The sequence below is a fragment of the Choloepus didactylus genome, chromosome 2, assembly GCF_015220235.1.
Source record: "Choloepus didactylus isolate mChoDid1 chromosome 2, mChoDid1.pri, whole genome shotgun sequence".
In the NCBI taxonomy this organism is placed as follows: Eukaryota; Metazoa; Chordata; class Mammalia; order Pilosa; family Megalonychidae; genus Choloepus; species Choloepus didactylus.
In genome coordinates, this window is record NC_051308.1 from 157,429,952 (window position 1) to 157,453,074 (window position 23,123).

The 23,123-nt window shown below is 36.5% G+C and overlaps 1 protein-coding gene and 1 pseudogene across 1 annotated transcript in view; one reads left to right on the forward strand and one right to left on the reverse strand.

The window, feature by feature from the left end:
* Nucleotides 1-23,123, forward strand: part of COL24A1 (collagen type XXIV alpha 1 chain) — a 466,350-nt gene that overhangs the window by 375,556 nt on the left and 67,671 nt on the right. Inside the window, 2 exon segments of the mRNA XM_037826738.1 lie at nucleotides 8,016-8,069; nucleotides 9,190-9,297. Of these exon segments, the coding sequence (XP_037682666.1) occupies nucleotides 8,016-8,069; nucleotides 9,190-9,297 (162 nt within the window).
* On the reverse strand, nucleotides 17,334-18,193 carry LOC119527089 (annotated as a pseudogene).

Here is a 23,123-nt window from a genome sequence, read left to right on the forward strand (position 1 = left end):
AGGGTGCTTATATTTAAATAAAATAACATACGTAAGTTAAGTTTGAAAGTAGTATAGAATACTTCTAGTTTTTTTTTAATATTTAATTTTGGGGATTGGTTGGAGTGACTTTTCTTCCCTTCTTATACCAACTCAATTAAACTTTGTTACACTTTATGTGACAACATATTTTCTTTGCCTTTGGCCCAATCTGTGATTTCCTACTGAACAGACCACCTCTGTGCAGGATTAATTTTTAGTGGTTAGATAACTTAGTTTAGTTATAAAACTATCCAGCAATTCCAACTTTGAGTATTTTTAAATGCACAAATTCAAAAAGGGGTACCAATACTCTACACTTTTGTGAAATATATTTTTTTAAATCTCCAGTGTAAGACTATGGTTTTTCTAGCTAGCCTACTTTTAGTTGTGGTGACAATAATTATAAAAAAGGAAATTGTGCTGCTATAGAAACACAGCCTCGGATCCTAGGGTGTTACCGCCCTGGCTCTTGAGCCCAAAGAACAACACCTTGGGAAGACATGGACGACTCATACAAACGTTCCTTTAGAGATGCTAACATACAGGAGATGTAATCCACAGTGGACCCCATGTAGCACTCTGCTATTCTAGTGGGGATATGCAGCAGTATATATAGGAAGAGAACAAAGAAGACACAATACCAGGGGCATAATAAATCACAGGACTTGGGGGGTTTTCAGTGAAATGTGCATAGCCTTTTCTTTATGTTCTGTCCCATGTCATTGCAGTCATGAGACTGGATTTCTACATTTAATTGACATGGCTGTCTTTGCCCGTACCTGTTTCTTCCTGTATCAGCCCTATGTACCAGTCATGCTGTATACACTCGTTACTCCCTGTCCATAGAAAATTAATGAGGGGTTAGGCATTTCCATGGGAACAAAGGGGAAAATAAGTCATAACAAGCAAGGGAAGCAAGGTTTACACAAATAAAACTATTTACCCTACAGAAATCTTTCCTGATCTGAACATCTAAGAACAGCAGAGAACATAGTTTTAAATACTTTTGGTGTCCAACAGATGTATTTTGCCATGAGTATCCTACTATAAATATCAAAATGTACTTTAAAATTTTCATATTCATAATTTTCCTTTAGTGTTCTATTTGGAACACTATTCTATGAGGAGCTGCTGCTTCCCATCCAAGTCCTAATAACCTTCAAGTTTTCATGATGATAGGCCAATAAGTGTAGATTGTGTAAGGCATAATATTTAACTCTTCTTAAATAATCTGCAATGTAATAGTAACCCCAAAACATGACTGATCTGTGATAATATGTGACTCTCTCTGTTTTCATTTTGTTATTTGAAGGTTTGGAATAAGATATTCACATACGTGTATAGCATATCTGAATCTTAAGCCATAAACACAGGTTGACTAAAAATAAAATTTTATTTATGTTCTTTATAATGGAACTCAACATCTGAGTACCTGAGATGGTTTGAAGCTGTATATACCCCAGAAAATATCATGTTCTTAAAACTAATCCATTCCTATGGGTGTAGACCTATTGTAGGTTGGACCTTCTGACTAGATTATTTCAGTTGAGGTGTGTCTCAGGTAGGTCTTAATCCTATTACTGGAACCCTTTATGAGAGGATAAAAGCCAAAGAAGCTAAGAGAGACAGAAGACAGAGAAAGGACCCAGAAGCTGAGCTATGGAAGCAAGAAGCTGAAAGCAGTGAAATCTGGGAGAGAAGAGAGAGACAGACATCACCATGTGCCTTCTTATATGACGGGGGAGTCCCCAGATCACCAGCAGCCTTTCTTCAAGAAGAAGGTATCATCCTGTTGAGGCCTTGACTTGGATATTTTTCATGGCCTCTGAACTGTAAATTTGTAAGTTAATAAATGCCCATTGCAAAAGCCAACCCATTTCTGGTGTATTGCATTTCATCAGCTTTAGCAAACTAAAACAGTACCAATCCTGCTTGTTGATAGAAGCCTGATTGGCAGAAATCCAGTCAATGGACCACATTTAACTCCAACCACTCATATATCCTGCATTGATTTAGAGTTTTCTGCATTCACTCTCTTAGGTTTGCCATTACATTCTGGGTGGCAGTGGGGGGAAGGGAAATGGGAGGTGACTTTGGTCCTTGGTGATCATTAATTCACACTACCATCCTCTGAAATCTACATCATCCCTTTTGTCCCCATCACCATCATCCCACCATATTGGCATCTGCCTTGGCTAACCTGGAGAGTGATCTTTGGTCCATGCTGGAGCATATTATTTTCTTGTCTGAGATGCAAGGTCTCCTCAGATGTGGCTCTCAATGCCATATGTTTGCTCCTCTTGGCCACATGGAAATAATATTCTGTTGCTTCTGCTTCCCATACATGCTGGGTGCTTGGAAGACTCAGAGAGACTTTCTCAATCCCACTGGCCTAGATAACTCGTGTAGAATTCTACTTTATTGCCGATACTCCGGGCATGGTATGTGGACATCTTAATAAGGCCTTTATTCTCCCTATCCATCACCTCTGTGCCTAGATCCCCAAACTTTTCTGGTGGTGTTATCTCATCCACCCAAGGTCTTGGAGTTGGGGTGGGGCAAAGGGCCCTTCTCCTCTTCCCTTTTCCCAACTGGAAGATTTTTTCATATCCCATTAGGCAGAAAAAACTTACATTATTATAATGCTTCTAAATCTCTTCTTGATGGCATTAATTTTATGACTTGAATCCTTTATGACCTTGGTTTTCAATACTAAAATATAGACTTTTAATATGAAAAAAAATCAGGCTTTTTATTTTTACAAATCATGATTTTGAAACTGAAAATGTTTTTCTCTCAATCTATTGCCCCCACCCCCTGTTATGAGTTTCAGAGGCAATATTTTGAAATTGATAAGCTGTTTTAGTTTTCTAGGCTGCTCAAGCAAATGCCATGCAATGGGTTGACTTTAGAAATGGGGATTTATTAGCTTATGGTTTTGAGCCTAAAAGAAAGTCCAAGTCAAGGCATCATCGAGGTGATGCTTTCTCCCTGAAGACTGTGGAGTTCTTGGGCTCAATGCTGGTGATCCTTGGTTCTTAGCTCATAAAACAGCAATGCACATAGCAGCCTCTCCTGGCCTCTCCATTCTCTGTTGGGTTTCATTGATTTCAGCTTCTTACTTCCTGCAGCTTTCTCTCTGTCTGAATTTCACTCTGCTTATAAAGGACTCCCGTTATACGATTAAGACCCATCCTAAATGGGCCACACATTCTTTTTTTCTTCTTTTCTTTATTTTTTTATTGAGATTGTTCACATACCATACAACTATCCAAAGATCCAAAGTGTACAATCAATGCCCATGTCACCATCGTACAGCTGTGCATCGATCACCACAATTCTTTTGTCAATTTTTAGAACATTTTCGTTACTCCAGAAAAGAAATAAGGACAAAAAAAGGAAACTCAAATCCTCCCATACCCCTAACCACCCCCCCTGCATTATTGATTCATAGTTTTGATATAGTACATTTGTTACTGTTGATGAAAGATGTTAAAATACTAACTGTAGTATATAGTTTGCAATAGGTATATTTTTTCATATATGCCCCTCTATTATTAACTTCTAGCTTTAGTGTCATACATTTGTTCTAGTTCATGAGAGAGATTTCTAATATTTATACAGTTAATCACAGACATTGTCCACCACAAGATTCACTGTTTTATACATTCCCATCTTTTAACCTCCAGCTTTCCTTCTGGTGACATACGTGACTCTGAGCTTACCCTTTCCACCACCTTCACATACCTTTCAGCACTGTTAGTTATTCTCACAATGTGCTACCATCACTCCTGTCCATTTCCAAATGTTTGAGTTCACCCTAGTTGAACATTCTGCTCATAATAAGCAACTGCTCCCCATTCTTTAGCCTTGTTCTATATCCTGGTAACTTATATTTCATGTCTATGAGTTTACATATTATAATTAGTTCATATCAGTGAGACCCTGCAATATTTGTCCTTATGTGTCTGTCTTATTTCACTCAATATAGTGCCCCCAAAGTTTCTTCATCAACCCATTTTTTTAAGATGGTTTTGTTCACACACCATACATTCTGTCCTAAGTAAACAATCGTTGGTTCCCTATAATCACATATTTATGTATTCAGCACCATCACCACTTCCTATATAAGGACATTTCCATTTCTTCCACAAAGAAGGAGGAAGAGGCAAAGAAGGTAGAGGGACAAAAGAAAAAGAAAAAAGAGAGAGAGAGGAAAAAAAAACATGACAGCTGGAAAGCAACAAAAGGAAAGACAGCATTAAACTAAAGTAGAATTAAGAGTCAGACAACATCATCAATGCCAGGAGTCCCATACCCTTCCCCTATGCCCCACCCTGCCATGTGCATTTAGCTTTGGTATATTGCCTTTGTTATATTAAAGGAAGCATAATATAATGTTTCTGTTAATTATAGTCTCTAGTTGATTGTATTTTCCCCCCAATCCCAACCTATTTTTTAACACCTTGCAATGTTGACATTTATTTGTTCTACCTCATGTAAAAACATATTTGTACCTTTTATTACAATTGTTGAGCACCCTAGGTTTCACTGAGTTATACAGTCCCAGTTCTTTATCTTCCATCTTTTGTTCTGGTTTCCCACATGATCCTAACCTTCCTCTTTCAGCCATGCTCATAGGCATCTTTGTTCAGTGTACTTACATTGCTGTGCTACTATCTCCCAAAACTGTGTTCAAAGCCTCTCACTCCTGTCTTTTCCTTTCTGTTTGCAGTGCTTCCTTTAGTGTTTCCTGTAAAGCAGTTATCTTGTTCACAAACTCCGTCATTCTCTGTTTGTCAGAGAATATTTTAAGCTCTCCCTCATATTTGAAGGACAGTTTTGCCAGATATAGGATTCTTGGTTTGTGGTTTTTCTCTTTCAGTATTTTAAATATAACACCCCACTTCCTTCTTGTTTCCATGGTTTCTACTGAAAAAATTCGCACATTGTCTTATTAAGCTTTCTTTGTATGTGATGGATAGCTTTTCTCTTGCTGCTTTCAGGATTCTCTCTTTATCTTTGACACTTGATAATCTGATTATTAAGTGTCTTGGCATAGGCCTATTCAGATCTATTCTGTTTGGGGTACACTGTGATTCTTGGATCTTTAATTTTATGTCTTTCATAAGAGATGGGAAATTTTCGTTAATTATTTCCTCTATTATTGCTTCTGCCCCTTTTCCCTTCTTTTCTCCTTCTGAGACACCAATGACACATACATTCCTGCTTTTCATTTTGTCCGTAAGTTCCTGGAGACATTGCTCATATTTTTCCATTCTTTTTTCTATCTGTTCTTTTGTGTGTAGGCTTTCAGATGCCTTGTTCTCCAGTTCCTGAGTGTTTTCTTCTGCCTCTTGAGATCTGCTGTTGTATGTTTCCATTGTGTCTTTCATCTCATGTTGTGTCTTTCATTTCCATAGATTCTGCCAGTTGTTTTTTTCAAACTTTCGATTTCTACCTTATGTATGCCCAGTATTTTCATTATTTGCTTCATCTCTTTTGCCATATCTTCCTAAACTTTTTGAATTGATTTAGTATTAATTGTTTAAATTCCTGTATCTCAGTTGAAGTGTAAGTTTGTTCCTTTGACTGGGCCATAACTTCATTTTTCTTAGTGTAGGTTGTAGTTTTCTGTTGTCTAGGTATCTGGTTTCCTCAGTTACTCCAATCAGGTTTTCCCAGACCAGAATGGGCTCAGGTCTTGGAAGGAGGCAATAGTATCCGGTTTCCCTGAGGGTGTCTTAGAAGATTGGTACACCCTGTGAGGCCTCAAATCACTGTGCTTTTCTGCCCAGCAGATGGCACCGTCAGCCTGTAGCTCTAGACTGGTGTTAGGAGGTGTGGCCTGTGGCTGTTTTCCCCCAGGCTCTGGGGTCTAGTTCTAAATGGAAGGTGGGTAGTAGAGCTAGGCCCCACCTCTTTCCTCATAAGGAAGATACCCGCCCTAGGGAGAGGTCATTAGTATTTGAATACTCTCTGCCTGTGCAGTCTCCACCCTTGTCTGGTTCAGAACACTGGAAACTGAAAATGGCTGAGACTTTCTCCACTGAGCTGAAAAAGGGACAGAAAGCCCCTTTCAGGGCCAGTCCACAGCCACCTTCCGGCTCTCCAAGGTCAGTTGTCACCAAGAGCCTCTGTCTGCTTGTTGGGGATTCATAGCTTGTATTGAGCAGTCCACGTTTGTTAATTAAAACCCCAGTTGGAGCTCAGCTGAGCTATATTCACCTGTTAGGAGAGTGCTGGTCTCTAGCACCATGAGGCTTTGCAGTTCAGGCTGTGGCAGGAGGGGGCTCCTGGCTTGGATCTGCAGTTTTTGCTTACAGATTTTATGCTGCTATCTCGGGCATTCCTCCCAATTCAGGTTGGTGTATGATGAGTGGACAGTCACGTTTGTCCCCCCACAGTTATTCCAGATTATTTACTAGTTGTTCCTGGTTGTTTATTAGTTGTTCCAGGGGGGCAAACTAGCTTCCACTCCTCTCTATGCCGCCATCTTCTTCCGTCTCTGAAAAAAGTAACTTCGTCAAAAGGTCCTATTTATAATGGGTTCACACCCACAAGAATGGATTAAATTTAAGAATATGTTTTTCAAGGGTACATACAACTTCAAACCACCACACAAGCCAAGTAAAAGTCTATTCTGAAAATCAGAAGTCTAGAATAGATCTATCTCTGCATATAAAGAAATACCTTGAAGGAAAAAAACATACTGGTTAACATTTGAATAGTATCATAATTCATATGCTATTTAATTAGCACTATTCAAGATGACTGAAATCAGAACATTTTTCAGTATTCAAAATAGTCTTTATTTGCTTTTTTACTTTTTTATTGTGTTCTGAAAGACATGTTTTACTTACTATGGAGATATGTTCCAGAATTCTATGTATTTCAACTAAACCTAGGTCACCAACTATTCCATTTTCTGACTTCTTCACCCTTAGAAGACTTTGCAGTAGTGACTTTTAAAGGCAAATTAAATAGTTTTCAAAGTTGGGGATCAAATCCTTGATCCATATATCTCCCTCCAAATTAAATATTATTGAATTATATCAAAGTTGGATTTTTATCTTTTACAGAAAACATCATGTCCTTTTTTTCTGTGACTACATATACTATTTCTCCTAAAAATATTTAAGATCATTTTCAGAAGGTGTAACAACTTCTGAAATTGTTTCTTTTGTTGTTGTTGCGTTGAATCATTGGAACAATTTGTCTTTTAATTTGAGTAATTTAACATTCCACTTTGTTGGAATTCTTATTTGTGAGAACTTGTGATGATTCCTGAGAAATGTTTCTGTAGTGGCAATGTGTTCTTTTTCTTATTTGTGAACCAGGTCACTCTTCCCATTTCTCTTCTTAAAATAATTTGAGAATATCATCATAACAATGGCATGATTTTCAAGGTCAAAATTCCTAACTATCCTGGTAGGCCAATTACTGCTGAATCAATTATGATTTAAAACATCTCACACATGGAAAAATAAACAGTTCCATGAGAAATGAATATATTTTCCTTTGATTCACAAGTATGTTCCCTGTGCTTCCAGAGAAGCACATTATGGGATATGGATTTATTTCCTGCTTTGTGAGCAGGAACTTCACCTTTGCATTCCCAGCACTTATCAGAATCCTTGATACATACCACTCAATAAATGTTTACTGAATTTGAGCCACTTTCAGAAGGGAGACAAAGACCCTGCCCGAAATTGGGGATATTTTTAAATAATCTATACATTTCCTTTTTAGAACTATGATTTAAGTTTTTAAATCATAGAATTTGTATCCTAAAGGAAATTCTTGATTACCTGGACAAATTCTCTCATTTTCATATGAAGAAGGTGACTCCCAGAAAAGTTAAAAGGCAACCTCAGTGATATACAATTAGTGGCAGCACTGGCTGTAGCATGCAGGACTCAGGGGGGTTTCCCATGCCTTCAGTTTAATTAAATGTATAACCGTCAATTGACAGCTGTGCTTCACATTTTTAGGGTCCTAAGGGGAAGAAAGGAGTACCTGGTCCCTCTGGAAAACCTGGGATTCCTGTAAGTAACAAACCTTTTTTCTTTTGTGTTGTTCTAAATAGAATTGGCAACTTTTACAAGCAGAAAAGTTTGGAGCCAGTTATGACAAATGTTGTATAAATCAGATTGTGATTTAAAAAAAAACCATGCTGGAACACAGAGGGAACAAAATATGAACATTTAGCTCAAAATCAAGCTTGCTGTTTTAGAGACATGTCCTTGCAGTTGAAGGATGTGTTATGCAACCCTCTCTGTGGACTCATGCTTCTTTGTTGGTGAACCACTGAGAAGCAGGAAACTTGGAATCTTGGCTAAATGAATGGTGATGAAGGTTAAAGAACTTCAAGCACTAATTAAAAAGGCATGGACTGAGTTTTCATTGGAGGATTCAGTCTCTCATTCTCCTGGCAAATGGGATTTTAGAAAAATTTTTAAAAAATCCTTCCATCACAGAAAAAAGCTTAATTTTACATTAGCCATCGGTTACCTCTTCTGGCCAGGCAGATGTGTGTTGACTGGCTTATTAGCAAAGACTTTCTGCTGGTCTCCCGTAGCCAGAACCTAGGTGCTTGCTTGGTGTAGCCTGTGTGGGTTCAAAAAAAAATAGAGAAAATGAACATGAATTATAAGCACATTCAGATCAGAGATGACTACAGATAAAATCCAGTTGCCCAAGAGTAGAAACAAAATGTTCAGACTTTTTCTCAGCCCTACAATTATCTGATTCAAAGTGGCAGCAAAAAGAGCCATAATTCGTTTCTTCGGAAAATAGTCGCAATGCAAGGTTTTACAGATGATGAATGATGGCCTATCTCCTAGGCACATGTATCTGATCTTTTCTCCACAGCTAGCTAAAGCATGGGCTGACCCAAAGAGACATACCAGGGAATTACATTGAAGCTGAAAATGTTACACAGTAAAGTGCTGATTGCTAAGGATTTTTGTTTAGGGAGCTTATAAAGAGTTACCTCATATTTTGAATCCAAATAGTAAATCACTAAGGAATCCAGGAAACAGGAAAATTTGTCCTGGTTCAGGGTATTAAAAATATGTACTTTCACCCCCATAAATAAGAAGGTGTTTGTCATTTCAACATCTGTACAGCATCTGTCTCTAATCCAAGTAACTTTTAATTATCAAGGGACTTCCAGGCCTACCTGGGCCAAAAGGCATGCAGGGATACCATGGAGCAGACGGCATTTCAGGAAACCCTGGAAGAGTTGGGCTACCAGGAAAACAGGGACTTCCTGTAAGTAGTTTGAATTTTTTTTGCTGTTTATTTCTTATGTGCAAGTGTCTCTTTGCTAAAATATAGATATTTTGGCTATCTTTCTTAGTTTTAGCATTGGTTTAGATTAAACCAGTCATTTCTTTAACAAATATTTTGAAATTGTATTTATGATTATATCAAATATATTTAAAAGAAATGCTAATGGGTACATTCTCATGACTATTTTATACCTAATAACCCATACAGTATTAATAACATGCTGCTTTTACACATATAAAATCTTGTAAATAAGAATTATAATGAAGAAAATTTTAGAGGCTACACAACCTGGCTGTATTTTCAGTTCAACAAAATGTCTTAAGCCACCTTTGGAACATTTATGTCTTGGCGGTAACTCAAGGTAGGTTTTGCCAAAATTCATTTCCCTTTACTTTTATTATTTTTATGCAGATTTTTCTTATGTATATGATGATAAATTTTTAAAGATCACTTTTGTTTTCACTTAGCCCTTTTCCCTCATTCCTTCCCCAATGTCATGTTGATCCAGATATTTTGTTACCCAGGTTGTGTTTTAACTTGAAATATGAAAGAATTGACCACATATTTCAAGAATCAGTAAAATTTATCCTTTTACATTTTTGCCATTTGGATATGGTTACCTGTTTATTTGTTTTGTTTTCTTAAATAATAAATCAATCCTAATTGTTTTTTAAATCTAGCATGGTGCTATACCTAAACTCAAACCCAAATGGTTATTCTTCTTTCACTGTGATGAGTTATCTCATTTGTAAAAATATAACTATGACTTAACCAATTTAATTATCCCAGAAATAAATATCTACTGCAAGCATGAGTGTTTCTAAGGAGTCTAAATATGGTTCTATTTATTTTGGAGGCAATATGTCAGAACATAAGATTATCAAGATAAGATCTAAAAAACTCTGACAGCCAGGTTCATGTTTTTAATTAAAATAGATACTTTAGAGACCTTACTAATACCAACAGTATGGTGAAAAGAGCACTTTCATTTAAATCTCAGTCTTATAGGGAACTTATCTATTGGGCCTTCATTTTCATGTTGCTCTTCAGGCTCACCATATGATAATCTTAGAATGAAATGTGTATTTTAAAATACAACAATAAAACTCTGAATTGGTGAGAGAATCTATATTTTTGTGTGTTAGGTTGAATTGGGAAATTTTTTATTGGAGCTGGTCCACATTTCAAAATATTGTGTACTTCTTGTTGCTGAACACAAATTTAAGCATGGAGGTGATGTGGTTGTGGATGTGCCCAGAAGTTTATAAGGCTAATAAGTGAATTGTAAAAAACTAACAAAAGCATAAGAGTTTATTTAATTACTAGGAATAGGAAATAATTTGTTCTTTATTTAATTACTAGGAATAGGAAATAATTTGTTCTTTGGCTAAAATACTATTAAACCAGATATCCATTCCAGATATCGTTAATAATAACCAGGATGCTACATATATGTGTTTAACAAGAATTTCAGATGTTCAGTGTATGGATAGTCATCAGAACATTGGTGACCCATCAGAGTTATCAATTACTTTTTACATCAAGTCATTTAGTGGTTCATTGTGACAAACAACTTCTTTCTGACAATAGGTGCTGCCTGATGTCTCCTGTAGGAAGGATTGAAAATTACATGGAATGGAAAACATTGATTTGAATTACAAAAATTAAAACATTTATTCTTGCACAAAGACAGCAATATGGCAACTGATTTTTATCTGCTGTTAGTTTCTAGCAAGAAAGTAGATATTTCCTAACATCTGTACAGCCTTGTTCAGTAGTCAGATAATACTTAAAGGATAGTAATTTAATGGATCAGTGAAAACCAATATCAAGTAATCAATCCATGCAAATAAAAGACTAATTCCACTTGATGCCACTCTAAGCCCTTATTCCTAGAATCCATGTGGGTGAAGGCTTATGCATGAAATCAAATCACTGGGTCTATCTGGAATAGACAAGAATGAAGGGGACTTAGCATCAGATGCCAAGGTCACTTGTATGCTTAGGGTTATTCCAAAATCCAGATAGAGATCTGGAGTATCAGCTGGCTAACTTAAGTAGAAAACAAAGTATGAGATGGAAGTAGGGTAGCTTACAGAATCAATGGAAAGGCTGGATATCCAAGGCCAGAAAATGCTGGAATTAAGGGATACTTAAAACAAGACTTCCCAGGCAAAGAACAGGCTAACTAGGATGCCACCAATGGCTTTGACACCACTGGAAACTACCCCCATTGGACTCTCAGTGCTAGGGCCACTGTCACTGTGAATAATTTCTAAACTGTTCTGCATCTTCATGCCACTCCCTCAGGGTTCAGAGACCTACATGGCAATGTCAAATAATTGACCTACATCATTTGCCCAAATCCTGAATGCCAGACCAGGAGAAGAGAAAAGATTTCTACTTTGGCTTCTTTATTTTTTTGGATTCTTTTCACCCCTCTCTTTGTCTTTTTTTATTTTTTTACTCTTAGCTACAGACTTGTTGGCCTATTCATATTCGTGAATTTAGGGCATATAATCATCCTTCAGGTTTTGCATGTATCTGCTCTTTGACTGATTCATTTCCTTTTATCCTCATTCTCCTTCTCCCCCTAACATAGCCAGCCATTTTTATGTGTTTTAATGTAGGCATTTTTATTCAGATATGTTGTTCTAAAAATATACATTTTTGAGCATTTAATTTTAACCATGTAGATGATAATAAGTCATTTTGTTTCTTACTGTATTAACTAAGCACTAGGGTGTTTTTTCTTTTTTTTATTAGAGAGGTTGCAGATTTACTAAAATTCTTATAGAAAATAGAAAATGGAGAACTCCCATATACCCCCCCTCATGTAGGCAGTCCTCCCCATCACCAACACTTTGCACCAGTGGCATCCCTGTTACAACTGCCGAAACAACATCACTACAATTTACCATTAACCATAAACCATACTTTATTTTAGGGTTCACTGTTTGTGTTGTATGATTCTATGGTTTTTTCTAATTTTTGTTCTAGTAACATAAACAACCCAAGATTTCTCCTTTCAACCACATTCAAGTACACATTTCAGTGGTGCCAATCACATTCACAATATTGCACCACCATCACCATCATCCACTACCAAAACTTTTCCATCAGTTTTCCCTATTATTAACCCTTTGTATTAATGTGATATCTTTGTTACAGTTGATGAAACAATATGATTATAATTATACTATTAACTTTTTGCTATAATTTATACCGGTAATCACTGTGATTTACAGTCCTGTGGTTGTTATTTTTAAACTATGCTAGTAACAAATATACAATCTAAAATTTCCTCCTTTAACTACATTCAAATATATAAGACAGTGGTGTTAATTACATTCACAATGTGATGCTACCATCAATACCATCCATTACCGAGACTTTTTCATTACTCCAAACAGAAACTCTGTATGAATTAAGCCTTGATTCCCCATTCCCTTTCCACACCCCAACCCCTGGTAACCTGTATTCCAGTTTCTGACTCTAAGAATTTGCTTATTCTAATTGTTTCATATAAGTGAGAGCATATAATATTTGTCCTTAAGTATCTAGCTTATTTTACTCAACCTGAGGTCTTCAAGGCTCAATCATATTGCATATATTGGAACTTCATCTCTTTTTAAGGCTGAATAATTTTTGATTGTATGTATATATCACATTTTATTTATTCACTCCTCTGTTAATGTATGCTTGAATTGCTTCCATCTTTTCACATTTGTGAATAATGCTGCCATGAACGTCAGTGTGAAAATACCTGTTTGGGTCCTTCCAGTTCTTTTGGGTATATACCTAGAAGTAGGATTACCAAGTCACGCTAATTCATAAAACTGTTTACAACACTGGCTGCACCATTCTACATTCCCACCAACACTGAATGAGGATTCCTACCTTCTTTCCAACAATTGTTATTTTCCATTTTTTTAAAAGTAGCCATGCTAATGGGTGTGAAATGGTATCTCAATGGTTTTGGTTTGCATTTCCTTATGGCTAATAATGTTGATCATCTTTGCATATGCTTATTGGTCATTTATATATCTTCTTTGGGGAAATATGTATTCAAGTCTTTTACCCATTTTTTAATTGGGTTGTTTGTCCTTTTTGTTGTTGTTGTGTTGTAGGATTTCTTTATGTATTCTGATTATTAAACCCTTATTGGATAGGTGGTTTCCAAATATTTTCTTCCACTCTGTAGGTAGTCTTTTTACTTTCATGATGAAATCCTTTGATACAGAGAAGTTTTTAATTTTGATGAATCTCATTTATCCATTTTTTGTTTCGTTGCTTGTGCTCTTGGCGTAAAGTCCAAGAAACCATTGCCAATGCAAGGTCCTAAAGATACTTCCCTATGTTTTCTTCTAGGAGTCTTATAGTTTGGGTTCTTTTATTTAGGAGTGTGGTCCATTTTGAGTTGATTTCTGTATATATGGTATGAGATAGGGATCCACCTTCATTCTATTGCATAAAATATCCAATTTTCCCAGCACTATTTATGGAAGAGACTATTCTTTCCCCATTGAATGGAGTTGGCACACTTATCAAAAATCAATTGACCATAGATGTGAGGGTTTATTTCTGAACTCTCAATTCAGTTTTATTGGTCTAAATGCCTGTCTTTAGTCACTACGATGCTGCTTTGATTACTGTAGCTTTGTAATCAGAAGTGTGAGTCCTCCATCCTTGTTCTTTTTCAAGATGGTATTGGCTATTTGGGGTACTTCACCCTTCCTTATAAAATTGATGATTAGATTTTCCATTTCTGCAAAGAAGGCTGCTGGAATTTTGATTCATTTTGCATCGAATCTATAAATCAATATAGGTAGAATTGACATCTTAACAATATTTTGTCTTCCAATTCATGAACACATATGTCCTTCCATTTATTTAGGTTTTCTTTGAACTCTTTTAGCAATGTTTTGTGCTTTTTCATGTACAATGTACAAGTCCTGTATATCCTTGATTAAATTTTTTCCTCCATATTTGATTGCTATTGGTAAGGGTATATTTTTCTTAATTTCCTCTTCACATTGTTCATCACTAATGTATAGAAACACTATTTTGCACCTTGATCTCATGGCTTTCTACTTTGCTGAATTCATTTCTTAGCCCTAGTAGCTTTACACCATATTTTTCAGGATTTTTTATAAATAAGATCATGTCATCTGCAAATAGGGAAAGTTTTACTTCCTTTCCAATTTGAATGCCTTTTATTTCCTTTTCATGCTTAATTGCTCTGGCTAGAACTTCTGGTACAGTGTTGAATAACAGTGGTGACAGTGATCATCCTTGTCTTTTTCCTGATCTTAGAGGGAAAGCTTTCAGCCTTTAACCATTGACTATGATGTTAGCAATAAATTTTTCATATATGCCCATTATCATGTTGAGGAAGTCTCCTTCTATTCCTAGATTTCTAAGTATTTTTAACAAGAAATGGTGCTGGGTTTTGTCAAATGCCTTTACTGCATCAATTGAGATTATTATGTGTGGGTTTTTTTCCTTTGTTCTGTTAATGTATTACATTAATAAGTATTTTCCTATGTTGAACCACCCTTGCATATCTGGGATAAATCCCACTTGATCATGGTGTATATTTCTTTTAATGTGCTATGGGATTCGGTTTGCTAGTGTTATGCTGAGGTTTTTTGTGTGTATATTCCTAAGGGATATTGGTCTGTAATTTTCTTTTCTTGTGGTATTTTCATCTGGCGTTGGTATTGTGGTGATGTTGGCCTCATAGAATGAGTTAGGGAGTGTTCAGATTTTTTGGAAAAGTTTGAGCAGGATTGGTGTTAATTCTTCTTGGAATGTTTGGTTAAATTCCTCTGTGAAAACATCTGGTCCTAGGCTTGTCTTTTGGGGAGGGTTTTGAATACTTATTAAATTTCTTTACTAGTTATTGGTGTGTTGAGATCTTCTGTTTCTTCTTGAGTCAGTGTAGGTAGTTTGTGTGTTTCTAGGAATTCGTCCATTTTATCTAGGTTATCTAGTTTGTTGGAATACAGTTGTTCATAGTATCTTCTTATAATCCTTTTTATGTCTATAGGTTCAGTAGTAATGTTCCCCCTTTTATTTCTGGTTTTAGTTATTTGTGACTCTCTTTTTGTGTCTGTTACTCTAGATAAAAAGTTTGTTGATTTTATAGATCTTTTAAACAAATAACTTTTGGTTTTGTTGATTCTATTGTTTTTTTTATTTGCTACTTTATTTATCTTCACTCTAATCTCTATTTTCTTCTTTATGCTTGCTTTGGGATTAATATGCTCATTTTTTGTGGCCAGTTGTAAGGTTAAGTCTCTGATTTGAGGTTTCTTCTTTTTTTAATGTAAGCATTTAGTGCTACAAATTTCCCTCTCAGCACTGTGATTGCTGCTTCCCATACCATTTGATATGTTGTATTTTCATTTTCATTTGCCTAAGATATTTCCTAATTTCCTTTGTGTTTTCTTCTTTGACCCACTAGTTGTTTAAGAGTATGTTGTTTTATTTCCACATATTTGTGAATTTTCCATTTCTCTCTCTGTTATTGATTTCTTTTTTTATTTTTTAGAACAAAACAGGTATATTTCTATTGGACTACCTGTTACAGAGGATAGTGAGGTATGGGTGGATAGTATGAATGATAAGTAATACAAATATATTTTATTTGAAATAAAAATGCTTATTCAGCACAACGGGTCTCTTGGAAACACTCTTGCTTGACTGTATTACTGAGCAAAAACAAAGCTGAAGCACAATCACCGTTCTTTTTTGACATGTATTTGGAGATGGGAAGACACTGCTTGGTTTTTAAAAAACTTCCCTTAAGGCCTGGTCATAGAAGTATAAACAATGTAAATGAATCCATCATTACAAGTCATCATATCATATCTATGTCACCTGTGTACTCTGAGATCAAACAGTATACCTGAGAAGGCTAGCTATATCACAGTTAGGTTTACATCCTCGGCAGGCAGAACTGAATAAGAGTAATTTGGAAAAAAAGTTTTACATCCTATTTAGAACAAATCACTAGTATTCCCTTAAATAAAAAGGTTACAAAAGAAGAATACTGACTGGAAGTTAACCTTCTCACTTTGGTTCATTTTTACTTTTTTATTCATGATTTACATAGTTAATTCATTTGCTTATACTACAATCCTGCCACGAAGCATTAAAGCACAAGATACCTATTATTTCTTCAATAGCTGCATTTTTCAAGTTTCATAGTTACTCTACTACCTCCACAGTATGTCAGCAGTTCTTGACTATTAAAAAAATAATAAATGGGTAAAACTCTCTTCTAAAAATGCATATATACATATATATATATATAATTGTACTAAATGGAAAGGAGACAATGAGGGAAGGAAAAAAGCAAACATGTTCATGTGCAGGGAATGTCGTTCAAGTCTTTGGATTTAAAAACAACTTCCCCAGAGAAGCTGGCAATAATGGAATTTCCCAGAAACTTCCTTTGCCCCCCCCCAAAAGAACCTGAAAGCCCTATCCCCAAATTTTGAAAACTACAGTCATGAGATGCCCTAAGTTGAGGGAGAAGGATGAATGTGTTTTCCATTTAATTATAGTGTAGGGCAGCCTCTTGGGCTCTTGGTGGATCGGTAAAAACCAATGAAGTACCAGAAATGCTTTGAAGGACGGGGTAGAAAAGTACTGAACATATTACCTGTCTGTATTGGTAACAGGGCGTCATGGCTAGGAAAATTTTCCAGTCAGATGACTCCTGGATAGAGCACTCTCCCCAACGTTAACTGTGGCAAAAAAAAAAAAAAAAAAAAAAAAAAAAAGTACAAGTAGATATAGGGAACAGAAAATTACAAAACAAAGAACACAAAAGAATCAAGACAATGGTTGGAGGTTCAACAGTATTCCATGAGGCTAGAAATCCAGTTATCTTTGAAGCCCTAGCAAAATATTATTCTTGTTTATAAACTACCTATTTATCATATGACCACAAGTTGAATGAATCCTCTTTCCCCCAGGTACTTAAGAATCCTACATTCAGCATTTTAAGCATTCTGCATTTCTTTGCCAATCTTGTAGCTAATTATCTTGTTCCGGGCTATTTTGGTGAGGGTAACTGGAAGCTGCCAGCGCAATGCCTTGAATGTGGTGTCTGACATTGATAGTTTTCACTAACTGCCGTCTGATACTCATTTTCTGCATGCTCTATGATTTTAATAAACTCCTTGGGAGTTTGGACTTCATTCAAAACTGATATTGAATCCTGTACGTCTTTATGACTAACCAACTGAACATTGCCATCATAACAGTGAACCTGAATCTTAAGCACTCCAGCCACCTGGGCTGTAGGTGGTGTGATGGTGAACTTCCACTCTGATCTCCAATGGCCAGTTCAGAAGTTTTTAGGCTGAAACTGGTGGCTTTCAATACATGCAACAATAGTCTGTTGCCCATCTATAGTTTTATCATAAACAGTACAGAAGCCATTGGAATAATGATCTTTCACATAGGCCCTTAACTCACTGTCACAGGATTCTCTCCAAGACTTCAGACATCCATCTACTACCTCTGGTTGGGGGTCACTTGCTTCTTTCCATAAGTGATCAAACTTAAAGGAAATTTTGTTTCTTGGATCTAAAAATCTGCTATTACCCAGGTCACCATGTTCTGTAATTAAGACCTGATTGGCATATCCTTCTATCTTCACAGGTGTGAACTGATCCATGTTATATAGGGTAAATGCATGTGCTGCCCCTTTCCTGAGACGATTGTCATTATTAAGTAGAAGTAGCAGCCAGACATCATTAAACACTTCATTAAATTCCCCTGGGGGTGCATGAGTGATGAATTTAGCAGCAACGTGTACCTTCTCCTCATCGAACACTGGATCCTGAAAATCGGCCATCTTAGGTTGCTCTGCCCCAGCCCATCCACCCGCCTGTTACTGATTTCTAGCTTCATTGCATTGTGGTCAGAGAAGATACATTGTATGAATTCAGTATTTTTTAATTTATTGCAACCTGTTTTATGACCTATTATATGGCCTATCCTGGAGAATGACCTGTGTATTCTAGAGAAGAATGTGTATGCTGCTGCTATTGGGTGAAGTGTTTCATGTGTATCTGTTAGGTATAGCTGATTTAGAGTATTGTTCAAGTCCTTTATTTCCTTATTTATCTTCTGTCTGGATTTTCTATCCATTATTTTAACCGTGTATTGAAGTCTCTTATTTTTAATGTAGGACAGTCTATGCCTCCCTTCAAATCTGTCAATATTTGCTTCATGTCTTTTGGGGTTCTGCCATTAGGTGCATATATATATATACAACTGTTATGTCTTCTTGTTGAAATGACACATTTATCAGTATATAGTGTTCTATTTTGTCCCTTGTAATACGTTTTGACTTAAAGTTTATTTTATCTGATATTATTATAGCTATCCCAGTTCCCTTTTGGTTACTATTTGCATGGTATATTTTCCCCATCCTTTCAATTTCAACCTACTTATCTTTAAATTTAAGGTGAGTTCCTTATAAACAGCAAATAGTTGGGTCATGGTTTTTTATCCATTCTGCCAATTCTGCCTTTTTACTGGTGAGTTTAATCCATTTATATTTAAAGTAACTACTGATAATGCAGGACTTTCTTCTGACGTTTTGTACTTTGTCTTTTTAATCTTTTATTTTTTTGATGGTCAATTCTTCCATTAATGTCTACCTCATATTTATTTGTTTTTTTGGTATTGTACCATTTTGGGTCCCCACTCATTTCTTTCTGAATATATTTTTTCATTTATTTTCTTTGTGGTTACCAAGGGGTTAAAATTCATATCATAAATCTGTAACAATCATATTTGATTTGATATCAGCTGAACTGCAGTAGCATACACATATACCGTTCCTATTGTTCTCTGTCACCAAACCTTTATTTCTACTTGTTACAAATTACTTTATACATTGTATGTCCAAAACCATAGATTTATCATTACTTTTTATGCATTTGCATTTTAGAACCTGTAAGAGGAAGTGGAGTTACAAAACAAAAGGTACAAAACAACAGCAGTGGCATTTATAATTACCCATATGGTTACCTTTACCAATGGTCTTTATTTCTTTACACCACTTTGATCCACTTTCTAGGATCCTTTCCTCTCAGTCTGAAGAATTCCTTTAACCATTGCTTGTAGGGCTGGTCTAGTGGTGACAAACTCCTTCAGCTTTTGTTTATCTGGGAATGTCTTAATCTCTCCCCCATTTTTGAAAACAAAAATCTCACCAGATATAAGATCCATGGTTGGCTATTGTTTTCTTTCAACACTTTAAATATTACATACTGCTGCCTTCTTGCCTCCATGTTTTCTGATGAGAAATCAGAACTTAATCCTATTGGATTCCCTTTACATAACTCATTGTTTTTCTTTTGCAGATTTCAGATATTTCTCCTTAGCATTGCCATTGGAGAATTTGATTACTAGTGACTACACATGGTTCTTTTTGAGTTCATCCTGTTTGGGGTTCATTGGACTTCTTGGATGTGCATATTCATGTCTTTGGTTAAATTTTGGGAGTTTTCTACCATCATTTCTTTGAATATTCCTTCTTCCCCTTTCTCTGTTTTCTTGCCTTCTGGGACTCCCATAATGCATATATATTGGTATGCTTGGTGTCTCGTAGGTCTCTTAGGCTCTGTTTGCTTTTTTAAATTCTTTTTAATTCTGCTCCTTAGCCTGAATCATTTCAAATGTACTCTCTTTGAGGCACTGATTTTTACTTCTGCCAGCTCCAATCTGCTGTTGAACCCCCTAAGGAATTGTTCATTTCAGTTATTTTGGTCTTCAATGCTAGTATTGCTGTTTGGTTCCTGTTGAGAGACTCAGAAAGGTTTCTATATTGATCATTTATTTCTAAATATCTTTTATTTCTTTCTCTATGCTTTCTTTTATCTTCTTGAGCATACTGAGGATCATTTTTATAAAATCTTTCTTCAGTATGTCCAGAGTCTTGTCCTCTTCATTGATGGTTTTTGGATTTTTATATTATTTCTTTGGATAGACCATCATTTCCTATTTCCTTGTCTAGTAATCTTTTGTTGCATACTGTACATTTTAATATTTTAACAGCAGGATTTAGTCCCTGAGCTATCTGTTCCTTAAATTTGTATCCAGCTAGTAATCTAACAGAGATTTTATTGAATGACAGGAGCTAACCAAACAGACAAACCAAAGCAAAAAGCACCTTTCACTGTCTTTGCAAATTCACTCTGCTTTGGCTGGTGGTTTCCATCACAGCTTGCCCTCCCATCAAGAAGATCAGCCCAAGGCAAATGCGAAGTGCAGGGCCCTCTCTGTCTTATGTATGCCTACCTGGAGCCATGAACCTTGCTTCCTTTCTTGGGCCTATGCTTGCTTGTGGCCTTAGGAATTCTCCCATTTATGGTTTATAGAACTTCAAATGCTCCTTCTAAGCCCTTTGAAATAGACTTTCACCCCCTCATGGGTGCTCTAGTGTGTGACTTATTGCAGGTAGTGCTTTGCCTTGCTTTGACTTAGCTGTTTCTCACACTTCCCAGCTTTATGTAAGGCATACACTTCCCTGCCATCAGGAAAAACTCTGGAAGGACAATGCTGAGACAAGTTCTTTGGCTCAGTCCCTCAGATTTCTACCAGATAGATTGGCACTGACATACATGTACCCCAGTATGCACAAAGGGGCCACTCTGCTCCGTTTGAAATAGGACCAGGGACCCACAATGGGAGCTCAGGCTCACTGCACACCATACCAGGGACGGGTTAAGGGACGTCCAGCAAGAGCTTTTGATGCTGCATTTTCTTGATTTTCACTCACCCAGTTAATGCAGCCCTCTAACTGTTTTCTGTAGTTTTGAGGAAGGGTACTGTCTTTAAGATTCTTCTGCTGCTTTTGCCTGGGGGGATTTGGAACAGTGGTCACCTTCAGAGCCATCCCCCAGTGATCTGAAGTAGCTGATCAAAAGCAGTGATCAGCCACCATACCACTTTTAGAGTTTGGAAGACTAGGTCCTTAAAGCCCACCTTGGCACCAGCAAGCTACACCAGGAACCCAGGCTGCAGTCCCTTCTACTGTCTGCCATGAGGCTCAGGGAGCATGAAATTCACTGGTATTTACCACAATTTACCAGCCTCTTTCTCCAGCTCTTCCTTGGATGCTATATAGTGTTCCACTAGACTCTGGAGTTTCAAAATACTTGAGTTAAACGATTCTTGACAATTCAGTAGTTGTTTTGGTGGAGGGACTGATTCTTGGAACTCCCTACTCTTCCATCTTCCCACAATCCTGTCGCAATTTGCTAAATCTTGTTTAGAATTTTTGCATCTAAGATAATGAGGGAAATTGCTCTTTTGTTTCTTTTCTTGTAATGTTATTGTCTGGTTTTAGTGTCAGGATAATATTGGCCTCATAGAAAAAAAGGGATATTATAAGATCCAAGTTGAAAGCTGGTGCTATTGGAAGAGGAGCAGGAACTACAGTTGAGGGTAACCCAGCCACTGACAGAATGCCTATGGAAGGAAATGGGAGGAATAAATATATTACTTCTCTTTCCTCCCACCTGTTAGCGTATCCCAACTGGAAGACAGAGGGCAAGAGAACCAAGATGATGAGGTCCCTGAAGGTCAGATTCTCAGGGCAAATAGCAAGAAAGAGAAGGGTAGTTAATCGGCCTAGAGAGCAAATGGGGAAAAACAGGCACATCTAGTAAGTAAAAAAAAAAATCAAGCTGTGAGGAATTCTGACACTTAGAAATCAGGTTAAGAAGGAAGACGAGACAAAAAAGCAGAACTTAAAAGGTGTGATCATAATAGGTAGGAGAAAAAGAATATAATTTCATGGAAAATTAGGAAAGAGTATTTCAAGAAGAAGGAAGTCATCAACTATATCTAATAATCCTGAAGGACTTTATTGGACATTTGCCTTTCTTTTTTTTAGTATTATTTCTGTTTTTTGTTTTTTTTGTTTTTTTTTTTTTTGGCTACTCAGTATCTTACCCCCATTTTCATGTTTAGAAATCATTCTCTTTATGAGTCTCGATGGGAGGCCATCTTGCACTATAGAAGTAAAAACTTTCAGACTCTCACCTTCCAGGCCCTCCTTGAAACAAAGCTGTAGGCCCATGATCCAGTTATGACCAATCAGATATACTCACCTGAGTCTTCAAATTGGGGGATAATGACACAAAGAATCATATACAGTGGAGATTCTGTTCTGGTGGCAGTGGCAGTTACATCAATAGCACCCAGTTTCCAGGGGTGACAGTAATGTCAGCCATAGTGTCCATTGACCAGCAGCAATGGTAGTGCAAGCTACAGTGTCTAATTCTAGCTACCTACCTTTAATTCTACCAGTTTTCCAAACCTGGTGATTTGTGATTATATGAGCTACCAAATGTCTTCTCAATAAATTTTCTGCTTAAATCATTCAGAGTTAGTTTCTGGTGTTTGTAAATAAGGACCCTGATTAATATAGAAATATAAAGGAATGAAATTATGGTCATTGTATTTTAGCACATAGAATTCATTCATAACTTTAGCAAGAACCATTTGATTTAGTTAGTGCAAGGCAAAACAGAATTGGTGTGCTAGAGGAGAGGGAGGATGGTGAAAAAATGAAGAAAGAGATCCAGACAACTCAATTGAGAAGTTTGGTTCTGCGGGCAGTAACTAGAGAGGAAACTGAGATCAAGGTGGAAAGTTATTTTTAAACAGGAGAAACTTGACCACATTTAAATGCTCGCTAGGAATGACCTAGTAGAGATGGGGAAGGTTGAAGACATGGTCAGGGAAAGGACAATGTGAGTGTGAAT